The 18,200-nt window shown below is 38.8% G+C and overlaps 1 protein-coding gene across 1 annotated transcript in view; it reads left to right on the top strand.

Annotated features, from left to right (window-relative positions):
• The first annotated feature begins 12,790 nt into the window (after nucleotides 1-12,790).
• HAO1 (hydroxyacid oxidase 1) overlaps nucleotides 12,791-18,200 on the top strand; it is a 46,545-nt gene continuing 41,135 nt past the window's right edge. Inside the window, exon 1 of the mRNA XM_047069541.1 lies at nucleotides 12,791-12,927. Within this exon, the coding sequence (XP_046925497.1) occupies nucleotides 12,791-12,927 (137 nt within the window). The remainder of the gene's footprint in view (nucleotides 12,928-18,200) is intronic.

The following is an 18,200-nucleotide window of genomic DNA, read 5'->3' as shown; positions in this document are numbered from 1 at the left end:
TGTTACTCCTTTTCTAATACTATGTTTTAAGTTTGTCAGAGTGTGTTGGATTCTACTGCAACAATAAAAATTCAAAATTTCAGGGTCTTAAAACAACAGAAGTTCATTCTTGCTCACACTACATAGCCATTTTGGTCTGGCTAGAGGTTATGTTCTATGATACTCACATTTGGAAACTCAGTCTGATGAAACAGCCACTATTTGGAATATTAGTAGTTATTGTGGCAGAGGAAAAAGTAGCCCCAGATGGTCTCAGTTGGCAGTTAAATTCTCAGTTGACAAACTATACTTCCACCTGTGATTCCCTGGCCAGAATAGATCTTATGGCCCAACTGTACCACAAGCAATTCAGGACATGCAATCCCAAGATGGGCTTAGGAGACAAAGAGGCCTATTTGCCAAGGAGTAGTAATGACAGCTTCAGTGCACAAAGATCAGTTCCAGATGGAAGAAAATACAGGAAAATGCTTTTATGAACCTTAGAGAGCTTTCTAAATAAGACAAAGGAGCCCACAACTAATGAAAAATTTGATTACATTATAAAATTTAAATTTTTGTGCAATAAAAGATTCATAATTAAAGAAAAAAAACACAGACTCCAGCTTTTTGAAAATACTGTGCATTAGGTTTACTAAAAAAGTCTTTCACAAAACACCTACAGATGTGAAAAAAATATTGAAAGCATATTTTACAATGTGTTGCTGAAATGGCAAAAAGGTAACGTATATTCTCAAGATGCCAAATAAGTAAATGAATAAACATATCAAAAAAACACAAAATAAAAAACTTAAAGCTAAGCAAAAGCCCAACAGACTGGTAAATGACACTGAACCTGAGGGTTGTCCAAAGGACATCTGTGAAACCCTGTCCACTGAGAGTCTGCGTGTGTGGGGTGAGGAGACAAAGCCATGGAGATTCCTGTATGAAGAAAGGAACTAAACAGGCCACCCCCTCAGTGAAGATAGTGGTGATGGGCATGAGCATGGGCGACATCCCTTCCTGCAAGGAGAAACCCAGAGGAAAATGATCTGTTTACACATCCTAGACCTGGGAAATTAGGAAAAACAAAACTGAAATTAATAATTCATGACTATCAGTTAGTAGTTAAGTGAGTTGTCACCCACATTCGCACTGAGTGATCTAAAACATGTCAATACAATTATCCTGCTGAAGATAATTTATAGCCATTTTAAATATAACACATATTTCTAAATGCATTAAAATGTTCATAAAATAGTAAGGAATAAACTGACTAAAAATTGGGTGAGAGCAAGAGCCCAGAGAAGAAAGCATAGAGACTTGTCCCCCAAGGGTATGTGTTGATCCCAGTATTGGATCTCTATTTTAAGGGCCTCATGGACATTGGGAAACAGAGGACAAACCATACAGCTTTAAATGTGGATGGGGTAGTGGAGAAATGCAAGTAAACTCTTCACACCCCTCATCTCCATTTTCAGAACACCCGTAGGTGACTACTTACAAAGTCAGCCCTACTGCACAGCATGAAAGAGGGAACCTTTCCAGAAGTTTGTAATGATTGCATACCCTTTCATCCCAGCTTAAAGCCAGGACCTCAAAGGGCAACACATTTAGTGGATGAACCAGAAAAAAAATCCACCTAGCTCAAGGCAACTTGCCTGTCTAGGACTTGGCTCTAATTAGAACAAGGTGGGAAAAATAAAGACGGATAATAAGAGAAGGAGGAGAAGGAGGAAGAAGAGGAGGAAGAGAAAGAGGAGAGGGAGAATGGGAAGGAGAGGAAGGGGGGAGGGGAGGAGGAGGAGAATGGAGACAATGACAAAGGAAACTAAGTAAAAGGTGACACAGAGAAAGAGAAGAGAGGAAGGGTGTGGAGAGAGAGTAAAGAAGAAAAAGAAAAGGAATGGAGAATATCTAACCACATGCTATCACACAGCTTTGAGGCTGACATTAGCATTTTTCCTGCGTGAAAAAAGTCAAGAGCTTAGTAAAAATGTACCTCTATATGTATACTTACAAAGGATCTGTCTCCAAATTTTATAAAGAAATTCTGTCACTTGGTCACAATAACAAATCTAATATAAAAAATTGCCAAAGACACAAGCAAGCATTTCATAAAGTGGGAAAATAAAAGGTCAATAAATGAGCTCATAAAATATTATCAAACTCATTAGTAAGCAGGAGAATGCAAAGTACTACCACCATGAAATAGTTTTTACCCTTGTGAGAAGTACTCTCTCCAGCTGCCCTGATAGGTTGGCGTCTTGCTGGCATTGGTGCCTAGGACACTGTAAACACAGCCCCTCCTAGTGCCTAGAGAAAGGGGAGAGACTGAGATTCCACCAACCCTACACCTCATTGAAGATGAAAAGCCTCTAAAAGGGATAAAAACAGGAAATAAGGTATTTTCCAAGCAATAGTGTAAATGACACCTTAAGGCAGATGAGAGTGAAGACCAAGGTAAGGATATGGAGTTCTCTACCAGTTCAGGCTCGAACTGCCCTTGAGATGAAGACAGAACAGTTCCCCATGGGTTGGAAAGTATCTAAGTGTTGTGGAGATGGCGAGGCATTATTCTGCTGAACATTTTATTGGGGCATTAGGAAGGGCTGGAAGTGAATTAAGATTTCATTGAGTCTAGTATAGTATAAGAAAAAAAATCTCTATTCTTTGGCCACTGTGAAGGAGAGTGCTCAAATCCAGCAGGTGCCATCAAGCTGCAATTTACAGTTCTGATCCCAGACTGGGGGCTGAGGAGGGAGGTGTCATGTGGGCAAGTGCAGCCTGTAGAAGCTTGAACAAGGCTTGAACTTGTTTGGTCACCTTCCACTCTCAGCATCTCACTTCACAGAGGCCTAGAGAGGAGTGCGTGTCTCCAAAAGAATGTGAGGTATTTAAACAATGCAATTATCACAAATTAAGAAAAGCTTTCTAAGCTCCAACTGCTTCTTTCCCCCAAGAGATTAATTAAGCAACATGAGGACTATATTTTAATTTATTCATGAAGATGGTTCTCCAAAATGAGCTGTTGGCCTGCCATTTTGCAGGATGAGAGTAGAATTTTTTTCAACCCTAAAAAAAAATCTTCCTTTACTCTCCATCTTGCCAAAGTGGTGGTTATCAAACAACATTATTCCTAAGAATCACTTTGAAGGCTTGTTAAGGAACAATAGCTATAGAATTTCTGATTCAGCAGGACTGGAATGGGGCCTGAGAATTTGCATTTCTTTTTTTATGTTTGTGTATTTATTTATTGAGAGACAGGGAGAGAGAGAGTGCAAGCAGGGGAGGGGCAGAGAGAGAGAGAGGGAGAGAGAGAATGCCAAGCAGGCTCCATACTGTCAGCACAGAGCCAAATGTGGGACTCCATCCCACCAACCATGAGATCATGACCTGAGCCAAAACCGAGAGTCGGAAGCTGACTGAGCTGACTGAGCCATGCAGGCACCCTGAGAATTTGCATTTCTAACAAGTTCCCAGGGGGAGGCTAACACTGTTGGTCCTGCTGGTTCAGGGCTACACTTTGAGAAGGACCGGGTCTTCTCTTCCTTAGTTTCACCAGAACTTGGCCTGCTTAAGGTTCACTCTAGAATATTAAGTTGCCTATGCGCCAAAATTACATTAGTTGCAAGGTGCTTACAGTTTTACTCTTTAATTTATTTATTGTTTAATTTACATCCAAGTTAGCATATGGTGCAACAATGATTTCAGGAGTATATTCCTTAATACTCCTTACCCATTTAGACCATCCTCCCTCCCACAACCCCTCCAGCAACCCTCTGTTTGTTCTCTATGTTTTTTTCAATATATGAAGTTTATTGTCAAATTGGTTTCCATACAACACCCAGTGCTCATCCCAAAAGGTGCCTTCCTCAATACCCATCACCACCCTCCCCTCCCTCCCACCCCCCCATCAACCCTCAGTTTGTTCTCAGTTTTTAAGAGTCTCTTATGCTTTGGATCTCTCTCACTCTAACCTCTTTTTTTTTTTCCTTCCCCTCCCCTGTGGGTTTCTGTTAAGTTTTTCAGGATCCACATAAGAGTGAAAACATATGGTATCTGTCTTTCTCTGTATGGCTTATTTCACTTAGCATCACACTCTCCAGTTCCATCCATGTTGCTACAAAAGGCCATATTTCATTCTTTCTCATTGCCACGTAGTACTCCATTGTGTACATAAACCACAATTTCTTTATCCATTCGTCAGTTGATGGACATTTAGGCTCTTTCCATAATTTGGCTATTGTTGAGAGTGCTGCTATAAACATTGGGGTACAAGTGCCCCTATGCATCAGTACTCCTGTATCCCTAGGGTAAATTCCTAGCAGTGCTATTGCTGGGTCATAGGGTAGGTCTATTTTTAATTTTTTGAGGAACCTCCACACTGTTTTCCAGAGTGGCTGCACCAATTTGCATTCCCACCAACAGTGCAAGAGGGTTCCTGTTTCTCCACATCCTCTCCAGCATCTATAGTCTCCTGATTTGTTCATTTTGGCCACTCTGACTGGTGTGAGGTGATATCTGAGTGTGGTTTTGATTTGTATTTCCCTGATGAGGAGCGACATTGAGCATCTTTTCATGTGCCTGTTGGCCATCCAGATGTCTTCTTTAGAGAAGTGTCTATTCATGTTTTCTGCCTATTTCTTCACTGGATTATTTGTTTTTCGGGTGTGGAGTTTGGTGAGCTCTTTATAGATTCTGGATACTAGCCCTTTGTCCGATATGTCATTTGCAAATATCTTTTCCCATTCCGTTGGTTGCCTTTTAGTTTTGTTGGTTGTTTCCTTTGCTGTGCAGAAGCTTTTTATCTTCATAAGGTGTTCTCTATGTTTAAGAGTGTTTTATGTTTTGTTCCCCTCCCTGTTTTTATATTATTTTTGCTTCCTTTCCCTTATGTTCATCTGTTTTGTATCTTAAATTCCTCATGTGAGTGAAGTCATATGATATTTGTCTTTCTCTGACTAATTTCGCTTAGCATAGTACCCTCTAGTTCGATCCACATAGTTGTAAATGGCAAGATGCAATCTTTTTGATTGCTGAGTATACTCCATTGTATATATATATATACAACATCTTTATCCATTCATCCATCAATGGACATTTGGGCTTTTTCCATCCTTTGGTTATTGTTGATAGTGCTGCTATAAACATCGGGGTGCATGTGCCCTTTCAAAACAGCACACTTGTATCCCTTTGATAAATACCTGGTGGTGTAATTGTTGGGTCATAGGGTAGTTCTATTTTTAATTTTTTGAGGAACCTCCATACTGTTTTCCAGAAGGCTGCACCAATTTGCATTCCCACAAGCAGTGCAAAAGAGATCCTCTTTCTCCACATCCTCACCAACATCTGTTGTTGCCTGAGTTGTTCATTTTAGCCATCCTGGAAGCTGTGAGGTGGTATCTCATTGTTGTTTTGATTTTTATTTCCCTAATGATGAGTGATGTTGAGCATTTTTTCATGTGTTGGTTGTCCATCTGGATGTCTTCTTTGGAGAAGTGTCTATTCATGTCTTTTGCCCATTTCTTCACTAGATTATTTGTTTTTTGGTTGTTGAGTTTGAGAAGTTCTTTATAGATTTTGGATACTAACCCTTTATCTGATATGTCATTTGCAAATATCTTCTCCCATTCCATCGGTTGCCTTTTAGTTTTGTTGATTGTTTCCTTCGCTGTGCAGACGCTTTTTATTTTGATGAGGTCCGAATAGTTTATTTTTGCTTTTGTTTCCCTTGCCTTTGGAGACGTGTTGAGTAGGAAGTTGCTGCGGCCAAGGTCAAAGGGGTATTTGTCTGCTTTCTCCTCGAGGATTTTGATGACTTCCTGTCTTACGTTTAGGTCTTTCATCCATTTTGAGTTTATTTTTGTGTATGGTGTAAGAAATTGGTCCAGATTCATTTTTCTGCATGTTTCTGTCCAGTTTTCCCAGCACCATTTGCTGAAGAGACTGTCTTTATTCCATTGGATATTCTTTCCTGCTTTGTCAAAGATTAGTTGGCTGTACATTTGTGGGTCCATTTCTAATTTCTCTATTCTGTTCCATTGATCTGAGTGTCTGTTTTTGTGCCAGTACCATACTGTCTTGATGATTACAGCTTTGTGAGATGTCTTGAAGTCTGGGAGTGTGATGCCTCCAGCTTTGGTTTTCTTTTTCAAGATTGCTTTGGCTATTCAGGGTCTTTTCTGGTTCCAAACACATTTTAGATTTGTTTGTTCTACTCTGTGAAGAATGCTGGTGTTATTTTTATAGGGATTGCTTTGAATATGTAGATTGCTTTGGGTAGTATTGACATTTTAGCAATGTTTATTCTTCAAATCCAGGAGCATGGAATATTTTTACATTTTTTTGTGTCTTCTTCTATTTCTTTCATAAGTTTTCTATAGATTTCTTTGTATAGATTTTTCACCTCTTTGGTTATATTTATTCCTAGGTATTTTATGGTTTTTGGTGCAGTTATAAATGGGATCAATTCCCTGATTTTTCTTTCTGTTGCTTCATTATTGCTGTATAGGAATGCAACCAATGTCTGTGCATTGATTTTGTATCCTGCAACTTTGCTGAATTCATGGATCAGTTCTAGCAGTTTTTTTGTGGAATCTTTTGGGTTTTCTGAGCATCATGTCATCTGCAAAGACTGAAAATTTGACTTCCTCCTGGCTGATTTGGATGCCTTTTATTCCTTTGTGATGTCTGATTGCTGAGGCTAAGACTTCCAATACTATGTTGAATAACAGTGGTGAGAGTTGACATCTCTGTTGTGTTTCTGGCCTTAGGGGGAAAGTTTTTTCCCATTGCGGATGATATTAGCAGTGGGTCTTTCATATGCGGCTTTTACGATCTTGAGGTATGATCCTTCTATCCCTACTTTCTTGAGGGTTTTTATCAATAAAGAATGCTGTATTTTGCCAAATGTTTTCTCTGCATCTTTTGAGAGGATCACGTGGTTCTTGTCCTTTCTTTTATTGATGTGATGTATCACATTAATTGTTTTGCGGATATTGAATCAGCCCTGCATCCCAGGTATAAATCCCACTTGGTTGTGGTGAATAATTCTTTTAATGTATTGTTGGATCCACTTGGCTAGTACCTTGCTGATGATTTTTGCAACCATGTTCATAAGGGAAATTGGTCTATAGTTCTCCTTTTTAGTGGAGTCTTTGTCTGGTTTTGCAACCAAGGTAATACTGGCTTCATAGAAAGAGTTTGGTAGTTTTCCTTCCATTTCTATTTTTTGGAACAACTTTAAGAAAATAGGTGTTAACTCTTCCTTAAGTGTTTGGTAGAATTCCCCTGGAAAGCCATCCAGCCCTCGACTCTTGTTTTTGGTAGATTTTTGATTATTAATTCTATTTCCTTACTGGTTATGGGTCTGTTCAAATTTTCTATTTCTTCCTGTTTCAGTTTTGGTAGTCTATATGTTTCTAGGAATTTGTCCATTTCTTCCAGATTGCCCATTTTATTGGTATATAATTGCTCATAGTATTCTCATATCATTGTTTGTATTTCTGCTGTGTTGGTTGTGATCTCTCCTCTTTCATTCTTGATTTTATTTATTTGGGTCCTTACCTTTTTCTTTTTGATCAAACTGGCTAGGGGTTTATCAATTTTGTTAATTCTTTCAAAGGACCAGCTCCTGGATTCATTGATGTGTTCTACTGTTTTTTTGGTTTCGATAGCATTGATTTCTGCTCTAATCTTTATTATTTCCTATCTTCTGCTTGTCTGGGGTTTTATTTGCTGTTCTTTTTCCCACTCTTTGAGACATAAGGTTAGGTTGTGTATCTGAGAACTTTCTTCCTTTTTTAGGAAGGCCTGGATTGCTATATACTTCTCTCCTATGACCGCCTTTGCTGCATCCCACAGATTTTGGGCTGTGGTGTTATCATTTTCATTGGCTTTCATGTACTTTTTAATTTCCTCTTTAATTTCTTGGTTACATTCTTTAGTAGGATGTTCTTTAGTCTCCAAGTATTTGTTATCTTTCCAAATTTTTTCTTGTGGTTGATTTCGAGTTTCATAGCGTTGTGGTCTGAAAATATGCACAGTATGATCATGATCTTTTTGTACTTGCTGAGGGCTGATTTGTGTCCCAGTATGTGATCTATTCTGGAGAATGTTCCATGTGCACTGGAGAAGAATGTGTATTCTGCTGCTTTAGGATGAAATGTTATGAATATATCTGTTAAGTACCTCCAGTCCAGTGTGTCATTCAACACCATTGTTTCCTTGTTGATTTTCTGTTTAGATGATCTATCCATTGTTGTAAGTGGGGTGTTGAAATCCCCTACTATTATGGTATTATTATCAATGAGTTTCTTTATGTTTGTGGTTAATTAACTTATATATTTGGGTGCTTTCATGTTTAGAGCATAAATGTTTACAATTGTTAGGTCTTCTTGGTGGATAGACCCCTTAATTATGATATAATGCCCTTCTTCATCTCTTGTTACAGTCTTTATTTTAAAATCTAGATTGTCTGATATAAATATGGCTACTCTGGCTTTCTTTTGTGACTATTAACATGATAGATGGTTCTCCATGCCATTATTTTCAATCTGAGGGTGACTTCAGGTCTAAAATGGGTCTCTTGTAAACAGCATATAGAGGCATCTTGTTTTCTTATCCATTCTGTTACCCTGTGTCTTTTTATTGGAGTGTTCAGCTCGTTGATATTTAGAATGGGTACTGAAAGTTATGAATATATTGCCATTATGTCACCTGTAGAATTGGAGTTTCTGGTAGTGTTTTTTGGTTCTTTCTAGTCTTTGATGCTTTTGGATTTTTGGGGTTTTGGGGGTTTTGGGTTTTTTTTTTGTTTTTGCTTTTGTTTTTGTTTTTTCATCTTTTCTCCCCTCAGAGAGTCCCTCTTAAAATTTCTTGCAGGACTCGTTTAGTGGTCACAAAGTCCTTTAATTTTTGTTTGTCTGGGAAACTTTATCTCTCCTTCCATTTTAAATAACAGCTTTGCTGGATAAAGAATTCTGGGCAGCATATTTTTCTGATTCAGCACATTGAATATATCCTGCCATTCCTTTCTGGCCTGCCAAGTTTCTGTGGATAAGTCTACTTCATACCTGATTTATCTTCCCTTGTAGGTTAAGGACTTCTTTTCCCTTGCTGCATTCATGATTCTTTCCTTGCCTGAGTATTTTGTGATTTTGACTATGATATGCCTTATTAATGGTCAGTTTTAGTTGAATCTAATGGGAATCATTTGTGCTGCCTGGATTTTGATGTCTGTGTGTTTCCCCAGATTAGGAAAGTTTTCTACTATGATTTGGTCACATAAATTTTCTACCATTTTTTCTCTCTCTTCATCTGGGACCCCTATGATTCTGATGTTGTTCCTTTTTAATGAGTCACTGAGTGCTCTAATTTTTATTTCATCTCTTTGCCTTATTCTCCCTCTTCTTTTCTGCTTCATTATTCTCCATAAGTTTGTCCTCTATATTGCTGATTTGCTGCTGTGCCTTATCCATCCTTGCCACTGTGGCATGCATTCGAGATTGCAGCTCAGTTATAGCAATTTTTATTTCATCCTGACTAGCTTTTACTTCTTTCATCTGTGCAGAAAGGGATTTTAATCTATTTTCAATCCCAGCTAGTATTCTTTTTATAGTGATTCTAAATTCAAGTTCAGACATCTGCTTATATCTGTGTTGATTACATCCCTGGCTGTCATTTCCTCCTGTTCTTTCTTTTGAGGTGAATTCTTTCATTTCATCATTTTGGAGGAATAAAAGGAATTAATAAGGTAAAAAAAATAAAAACAACACAAAGAAATCAAATAAAGGGTACCAGATCCTAGGTGTGTTTCGGTCTGGTTGTTGAAAGAAGCTTGATAGATTAGAGAAAAAAGGGAAAGATAAGAAAGGAAATAAAAGATAAAAGAAAAAAGGGAAAAAAGGAAAATGTTTGAAAATTTGAAAAAATAGAATAAAATGAAATGATGAAAGTAAAATATAATTTTAAAAATTTACAAAAAAGTAAAAAATGTAGTAGAACAAAATTAAGGAAAAATCTTTTTAATAAAAATGGAAGATAATAGATTTTTCACTTTCTGTATTCAAGAATAAAAAAAGAAAAAGAAAAAAAATTGAATAAAAGGACCAGTGAACAGAATGAAGTACGATTGAAATTACATCTGTTTTCCCATAGATGTCAAGCTATGAAGCACTTTATAGTCCATAAACTAAGCAGGTGGAGAGACTTTGTCAAGAGCATTGTAGGCCCAGTTGGGTGGGGTTTAGTGCAATGGTTCCATTCTCCACTAGATGGTGCTGCTTAGCTTACTGGGGTGGATTGCTGGGGCACTTGTAGGCAAGTATGCGCATGCTCCGGAGGGGTGAAAATGGCATTACCCAGCTACCAAGCAGTGTTTCAGGGTTTATGGAAAATCACAGCACACATCTGGTGCCAGGTATCACCCTTGACATCCTTGTTCCAACACCAGCGAATGTGGTTGTTCCCTGGGGTGTGCTGGAACCTATGATTGTGGGGTGGCCACACAGCCTCTACCAAATGTCCTCCCTGCAGGGGAACTGCCTCTCCCCGTATGGCCCAAGGACCACTTGTACCTCATTCTCTCCTCCTGTGGATTCACCCTTCCCACCAGAGCACCACCAGGTATGAGCTGTGGACTTTCAGACTTTGCACTCCCCCTGTTTATAGAGTCTTAATGGAATTTAAACCTCTACTTTCTCTTTTCTCCCTTTTTTTGTTCAGTCCTTGTAGCTGTTTCCACTTTTCCACTTTCTGTCCATCTGCTTTGGGTTGGGGGGTGCTTTTCCCATACTCTCCCCCACCCCCCACCCTGTCTCTGTTCTCTTTCTGCAAGCAAAAACAGCTCTCTGCCCTCTGCGGCTTCTCTTTCCCCCAGTTCACCTCTCCCCACTGCATACCTGCCGAATTCTATGGTTCAGGTTGTGCAGATTGTTGTGTTAATCCTCAAATCAGTTTCCTAGGTGTGCAAGATGGTTTAGTGTTGATCTGGCTGCATTTCAGGGATGAGAGATGCAAAAAAAAAAAAAAAAAAAAAGCAAGGTGCTTACAGTTTTAACAATTATTAAAATTGTAATGAAAATGTATTTTAATCTGCAAAATTTGAATTAATTCTTAGCAGAATTAAGATTCCTTAGTCAACTTTCTCAGTAACTTCAGTAACTATAAAATTGAGTTATGTTTTGTAGGACTCTCTTATCATATTAACAGATGTTCACATTCCAATAGCAATTAAAAATTTGTTTAATGTTTATTTTTGAGAGAGAGAGACAGAGCATAAGAGGGGAGGGATAGAGAGAGAGAGGGAAACACAGAATCTGAAACAGGCTCCAGGCTCTGAGCTGTCAGCAAAGAGTCCAACGCAAGGTTCCAATTTGGGAATAGCAAGATCATGACCTAGGCCAAAGACAGATGCTTAACCAACTGAGCCACCCAGGCATCCCGTTCCAATAACAATTTTAATGTCATTTTACCTATTGCCACACTGATGCAAAAAGTACTTTGGGAATGAACCTATGTTCAATTCAATGCCCAATCCTGACAGCTTAAAGCTTTTAATTACATTAAGGGGTAGGAAAGTGAGCCCACACGGTGGTTTAGCAACCAACTCATACTGTGGGCAACTGAAGGCTGCAACAGAGAATACACACAAAGGAGGGGTATTTATGGGTATTTATGTACCAGCTCCCTTGAGTCTTTGATTGAAGACTTGGTGGAGGGCTGTCCCTTACAGCATTGACTCCGTAGCACTGTGGTATGACAAGTGGATAGAAAAGTAGGGTCCAAGTTGAAGAGAACATTCTTGTGCAGAGACAGGCAGTTGGAATGCAGCTGCTGAATGGCTGGTAAGCAGCTTAAATTGGAGACTCCTGGACTGAAACCCAGGTCTGACTGATGTCAAAGCCATTTTTTTCTAATTCAAATCTTCCCCCAAGTATTCCATGATTGAGTGAAATTTTAGATGGAGACCACAAGGTCTTTGGAATGGCACCTCTCTACATATTCCCCAGAGTGAGACAAGACTCTTTAAAATTAGCTGTAGGGGTGCCTGGTGGCTCAGTTTATTGAGCATCCAGCTTTTGATTTTAGCTCGGTTGTAATCTCAAGGGTGATCTCAACGTTCATGGGATGAAGTCCCCTGTTGGGCTCTGTGCTGACAGTGTGGAGGCTGTTTGGGATTCTCTCTCTCCCTCTCTCTCTCTCTCTCTCTGCCCCTCCCCCACTCACACGTGCATACCCTTTCTCTCTCAAAAGAAATAAATAAACATTAAAGAATCAGCTGTTAAATGTGGGCTTACTGTTCCTTGCTAAAGCCAAATTTTTGTAATCAGCTGAAATCGTATTACGTAGAGACCCTATTTTTACAGATCCTCCATTCTATAAGCTCTTTGTCACATGATATGTTCATGGTCCAAATGTGGAAGAAAACTGAGCCGGCAGCCCATTCTAGGTTCCAAGCAAAGTGCAAACATACATATCATGTGAAAAAGCAGCCTTAGTTAGAACTGAGCCAAGAGGGGTCATGCAAGTACTTCTCTATATCCTTCAGTTTTGATATAACAGCTAATCCCCTTCTGCTCCTCCCCAGGCCCTCCTCATGGCTTAGATGTGGCTGTTCTTTGGCAGACAGCTGTTACATGAAATTGCAAAATCTAAGCACATATTTGCTCACTTAATGTAAGCAACAGAGAAATAAATCTGAACTTTGGAAAAAGTCTATTAATAATTAACAGATAGTGAAATTATCAAGACATAGAATGCTATGCAGGATAAACAATCCCAAATCTTGGGTTTGGAATAAACTGTGAAAATGTTTACCCGGTTAGTTTGTATCAGTGATTATGAACAACATGCTAAATCAGTACTTCAGAAGTCTGTATATGACTATTACAGGTCTGGGGCAAATGATCAGGAAACATTGGCTGATAATGTTGCAGCATTTTCCAGGTAAGAAAATTTATTTATTTTTAGATCATGTTTTGTGTAATTACACAAAGACATTCTACCAAAATAAGACCTCAGGTTTTAATGTTGTTGATGTGAAATTATCCGTCTAGATAGATGCTTAGTAGAGAGAGAACAATTCTTGGGGCTGTGAGAAATTTTGGGCTATCAAACTGTTTAAAAATATCCCAAGCCTGGGAATCTCAAACCATTGACTGAAAAAGCCAACCCTAATTGTCCTCACATGGAATTATGTGGATAATTAATTTGACTACGTATAAAAATAGTGATGCATTCTAAAGACTCTACTTTCTTTTTCTCTGAGTTGGACAGTGAGGGTCTATGAGCATGGTGTAGGAAGCGGTTAGCACTAGGTTCAAGATAGCCATCTTATCTGGTTGAACCAGATCAGATTGTTGCCTCAAATATTCCCATCCTGCTGGCTTTCCCTTATCATTCATTTTGATTATTGTTGTCTCAACTTTCACTTTAGATTTCAATTTGTCTATATAACATTAATCTTTCAACATTGCTGCTTCATCCATCATCCAAAGTGCTTCACCTACCTCTGTTTCCAAATTAGTTTTGCCTTGCCTTTCATATTTCAAAGCACAAGATGGTAGGTGTCACGGTGTATGTTTTCTGTTTGTAATAAAAACAATAAACAAAATAAATTTAAAGGAGTGTTTTTCTCTCAGCAGTTACAAAATGGTTTATTTGCTGGAGTAGGGGAGGAGAACCCTCCATACACTATACTCTCTCAAACTCATCCATCTTACATTATAGCCTTTAGTAAAGCTGGTGAATATTGTGGGTGTTCATTGATGGTGATAAATTAAAGAAAAAGGGTAGAAAATATCCAGAAGAAAGAATCTGCTTTCCTGCTTGGCTTCTTCTGTCTAGAGCAAAATCTCTCAAAAATCACTTTTCTATGTGTAAATTAGGAAAAATGAGATGATTCTAACCAAGGTGGTCCCTGGCAAACAGCACCGATGTACTCTCAGGAGTCTGAGAATGGGAGGAAGGATGGGGCCTCCCCCAAACTTTTCTAAGCCTTGACTTTGTCTCAGTTCTTCCCTGGAACCCACATGAGCTCCACCAATGTTGGAAGAGTCACAGAAAGGGAAAATTTGGCTAAGAGTGGAGGGGCTTAAAATTCTGTATGATCTTTTTCAATCATTTAACATTCTGGGCCTCTCCAAACTTTTCTGTTCCTGGAAGATGTCCCTTCCTGGGCCCAATAGCATCTCCGTTCACCGGGTAATATGGCTTACCTCCTTGTAATCTCCTGAAAACAACACTTTAACCCAAAAAGGTTATTTTAACCAAAGAAATTTCAGGCCCTTGACAGGTGTGTGGAGTTGGTGTCTCCTTGCATTTCTTATGTCATAATGCTCAGGTGACCATCTATTTCCTCAAACCCCCTTTAACACCCTTCCGCTCATGCTACTTAATTAATGGACTCATGCTTATTAGGAATCTCTGTAGGCTAGGTTCTATACTACATGCCGAGGATAGAGCAATGAGCCAGACAAAGCTCCTGTTCACAGGTGCTTACATTCCAATGGATGCACATTGACCTTTGACTTCCATAATGCTGGTGGGTTGAATTGATGCAAAATGTACCCCGAACAACTGGCCTAGTAGAGGCCTTAAAGAGAGAGCAAAGGGGTGCAGCACATACAGGCACCTCTGCAACCCTAGAAATTCTGGGAGCTTTGTCAGACATAGAAGGCATTGTTGAGTTCCAAGTTGTGGACTGGAAGAGTGCCTCATGCTTGTGTGGGTTTCATGGTACTCCAGTAAGTATTCCCACCCTGTGCATGTACTCAGTAACTTCAGGACAGAGCACAGATAATGAGAAAGAGTTTGCAATGCCATCCTTTCCATGAACCTTGATCTTTCCTTTTTGTTCAGCTTGAAAGGGAAAAAACATGGATTAATCAACTTTCTCTGGAGGTTGGCTGATGCTATTTTATGATCAACCACTTGAAGAGTTTTTATATTGCAACAAACGTTAGCGGCCATTGCTTATCTAACACCTCAATTCCTCTTTTCTTGTGTAACTTTCTGGGTGACCCTTCATTCCTCACCTTGTATCATTGAGCTGATCACATGGAACTAAGAATAGATTTTCTGCCAGAGTTGTGGTGGCTTTGGGTTGACGGGATGAAGGAAATCAATCTGAACTCTCTCATTCTGATTCAAATGAAGACTGCAAAACAACCAAACCTCAGATAACCTGTTGTAACACAGTGTCAGGGCATTTTAAAGACATTTATGAAATGTGTACACTTTCCCTCCCACAAGCACAACAAAAGGTCATTCACAGTGACAGCTGTTATCTCTCTGTGCTCAGCTCTGACAATCACATTTTGGAGTTTTGGGGATATGGCTCACTTATGTGACCTAGCAGTTGCTTGTAAACGTTTCTGGGGTAAGACTTGCGACTCTAATGTTATCATGGCTAAAAACTGATAATCTAAAATAAAATACAAAAAGACACATGAAGTCAAATAGATGGAACCATACTGAAGAACAATGTTACCTATTGTAAACATTTCAAGAACAGTAGGTGTTAGCTTGCAACATTTTGCATTATTGGAATCATCATGACCTGATTGGAGTTAACTTAAACACACACACACACACACACACACACACACACACACACACACACACAGCATATTGTTTCTCTTACACATTAACTCAGTGTATCCTTCTCAACCATGGTCTGCACTTTGTGGCTTCTGGTGAAATCATCACTAGTGGAAACTTAATTCTATAATTTGGGTGTCTAGAAGTCCTGATGAAGTTAGAAAATGAAGCTCCTTTCTTTTCTGTTGTGTCACTTATTGACACTGAAAATGGGGTGATTTTCTTTTACATAACAGGTGATAAAGTGATGTCATTATTCCTTTATTGCAGTGCCTCACAGGTTGATAGTGATCCAATTAAATGTTTTAAAGATGTCACAATATTAAGAATGAAGGGTAAAAAATAAGATTACAGGGGCGCCAGGGTGGCTCAGTCGGATAAGCGTCGGACTCTCAATTTCGGCTTGGGTCATGATCTCAATGTTCGAGAGTTTGAGCCCCAAGTTGGGCTCTGCGCTGACTGTGAAGAGCCTGCTTGGGATCCTCTCTCTTTGCCCCTCCCCTGCTCTCCCTCTCTCTCTGTCTCTCTATAAAAAAACTTAAAAATGTTTTAAAAATAAGATTACAAAAATTGTGCTGTTTTGTATACGTATTTACATACATTTTATTTGCTTTAAATAGTTTACAGTAAACAATTAATGTGAAGAAATTGGACTGCAGTATGATCATCTTATAGGACTTATGAAACATTAATTCACTGTGTTCAGTTGACGGGATTCAGTAACAGCACTTGGCTTTACAGCTGGGTGATAAGTGTCTTCCTTCAAATACGGTATCCCATCTTGGGGAGTGTGTATATCACCAGATTTTTTTGTAAATTAAATGTGAGGCTTTTGTTGGATGTGAAGTGTGGGTCAAAAGTTCTGTGAAAAGATCCCCACCTTTACCCCCTACTTCCTTTACTCGGTCATCTTATTTTCCATCCTTCGAAAGAGGTTTATTATTTGATTGGTTCAATTGTTTTGTCCATCTTCATATCCTTTTTCCAAAGTGGAAGTCTCATAAGAGCACAGTCCAAGGTTACATACAGCTACTATTTGATGTAAGACTGTGAAAAAAAAAAAATCACTTCTATTGGGGGTGGAGTCAGGTGGGACTCGGAAAGCTATTGGAACTACTTGACAAGGTTAGTTGTAATTGTTCTTTGGAAAATATCAAAAAATGGAAAACTTTTTAGATAACATACACTTCCCACTCCATTGATATTATATAATTTTGCCTGAAACTTGCATTTTGTGCATTGGTTGGTGAGTCTCCGTAATGTCACCGTCAGAACAGAAAATAATGTGTGTGGGAAAGCCAAGAACACAGTTATTAAAGGGACTGCGCCACCATGTGGACAATCATAAATAAAGCTACTGTCTGGAGATAGAAAGGTTGAGCCTTGCCTTCTACATAGGAATTAACATTTAACAATGTCCTTTCTGACATACACACACACACACACACACACACACACACACACACACACACACACGATGCCCAGCAGCTCTGTGTGTGCTCCTCATAAAAGCTTTCATTGTTTCCTCAGCTCTAAGTAAATATTAATGCCTTCCAAGGCCAACAGCTGCTATTAAAATCGTTTTCTCTCATTCTCATAATACACTTAGAGATGATTGGTAATAAAAACTCTCTTCAAGGCTTCTGCCTTTCCCCCTTCAAAATGGAGATCAAAGAAGCATGCTGTGAGGGTCAGTCCAAAAGAAAAGACTTCCAGCAGCAAAGCATGTGGTGTGACAGAAAATAATGACAATTATGATGTTCAAAGGAATTGCAGAGAAATCACACAGTAAAACTTCTTTATTATGCTTTTCAAGGGCTGGATGTTTTTACTTTATTATGTGGGGAAGGGTTAGATTACAGACCCAAAGCAACATGAAGGCAGAATTTCTTCTTCCACTACAGGAAGTAGGCTCCAGTTAAGACCTTGGAGGTTCAATTTATTTTGGTTACTACATTTCTAAATCACACTTCAGTATATTAACTAAAAACCTTGTTCTCTCTGGAAGTAAAGTAAAATCTAGGTAATAAAAGGTGAGGGCTGGTTAGGTATGTATGTATGTGTTACACACATGTTTGTTTCTTAGTGCTCATTAGAAAGACGGCTGTATTTTCTTCAGTTCTAATGAGTTACTAATGAGAAAAATAATCCTGAACAAATAGGACATATAGATTTCGCTGAGAGGAAAGAGAACTTGTTCTCCTGTAAATTTTACTAGTAAAGTTTTTGGTTCTTGGTTTATTGATAGTTTTCATTACAACACAAAAGAATTGCAGGAAATGTCATTTAAGATCGTGTTCAGGAATCAAAAATTCTTCAAGCCAAAAGTCCAGTGTCTGCCAAATACCCTTTTAGAAGAAAATGCACAATTAAACTAAAAAGAATTATCTTCCCTCATCACCATACTTCAGTGGATACTGACTTCCGTTTAAGAATTTTGAAGAAACCACATTATAATTTTATTTTTTTAAGTTTTTTTTAATGTTTATTTAATTTGGAGAGAGAGAGAGAAAGAGAGACAGTGCGAGTGGGGGAGGGGCAGATAGAGAAGGAGACACAGAATCCAAAGCAGGCTCCAGGCTCTGAGCTGTCAGCACAGAGCCTGACCTGGGTCTCAA

This window comes from Lynx rufus, unplaced genomic scaffold, assembly GCF_022079265.1.
Source record: "Lynx rufus isolate CCGP_SWC_20201006 ecotype Redwood Valley unplaced genomic scaffold, mLynRuf1.p SCAF_8, whole genome shotgun sequence".
NCBI classification, from domain to species: Eukaryota; Metazoa; Chordata; class Mammalia; order Carnivora; family Felidae; genus Lynx; species Lynx rufus.
This window is presented reverse-complemented; position numbering and strand designations above follow the sequence as displayed.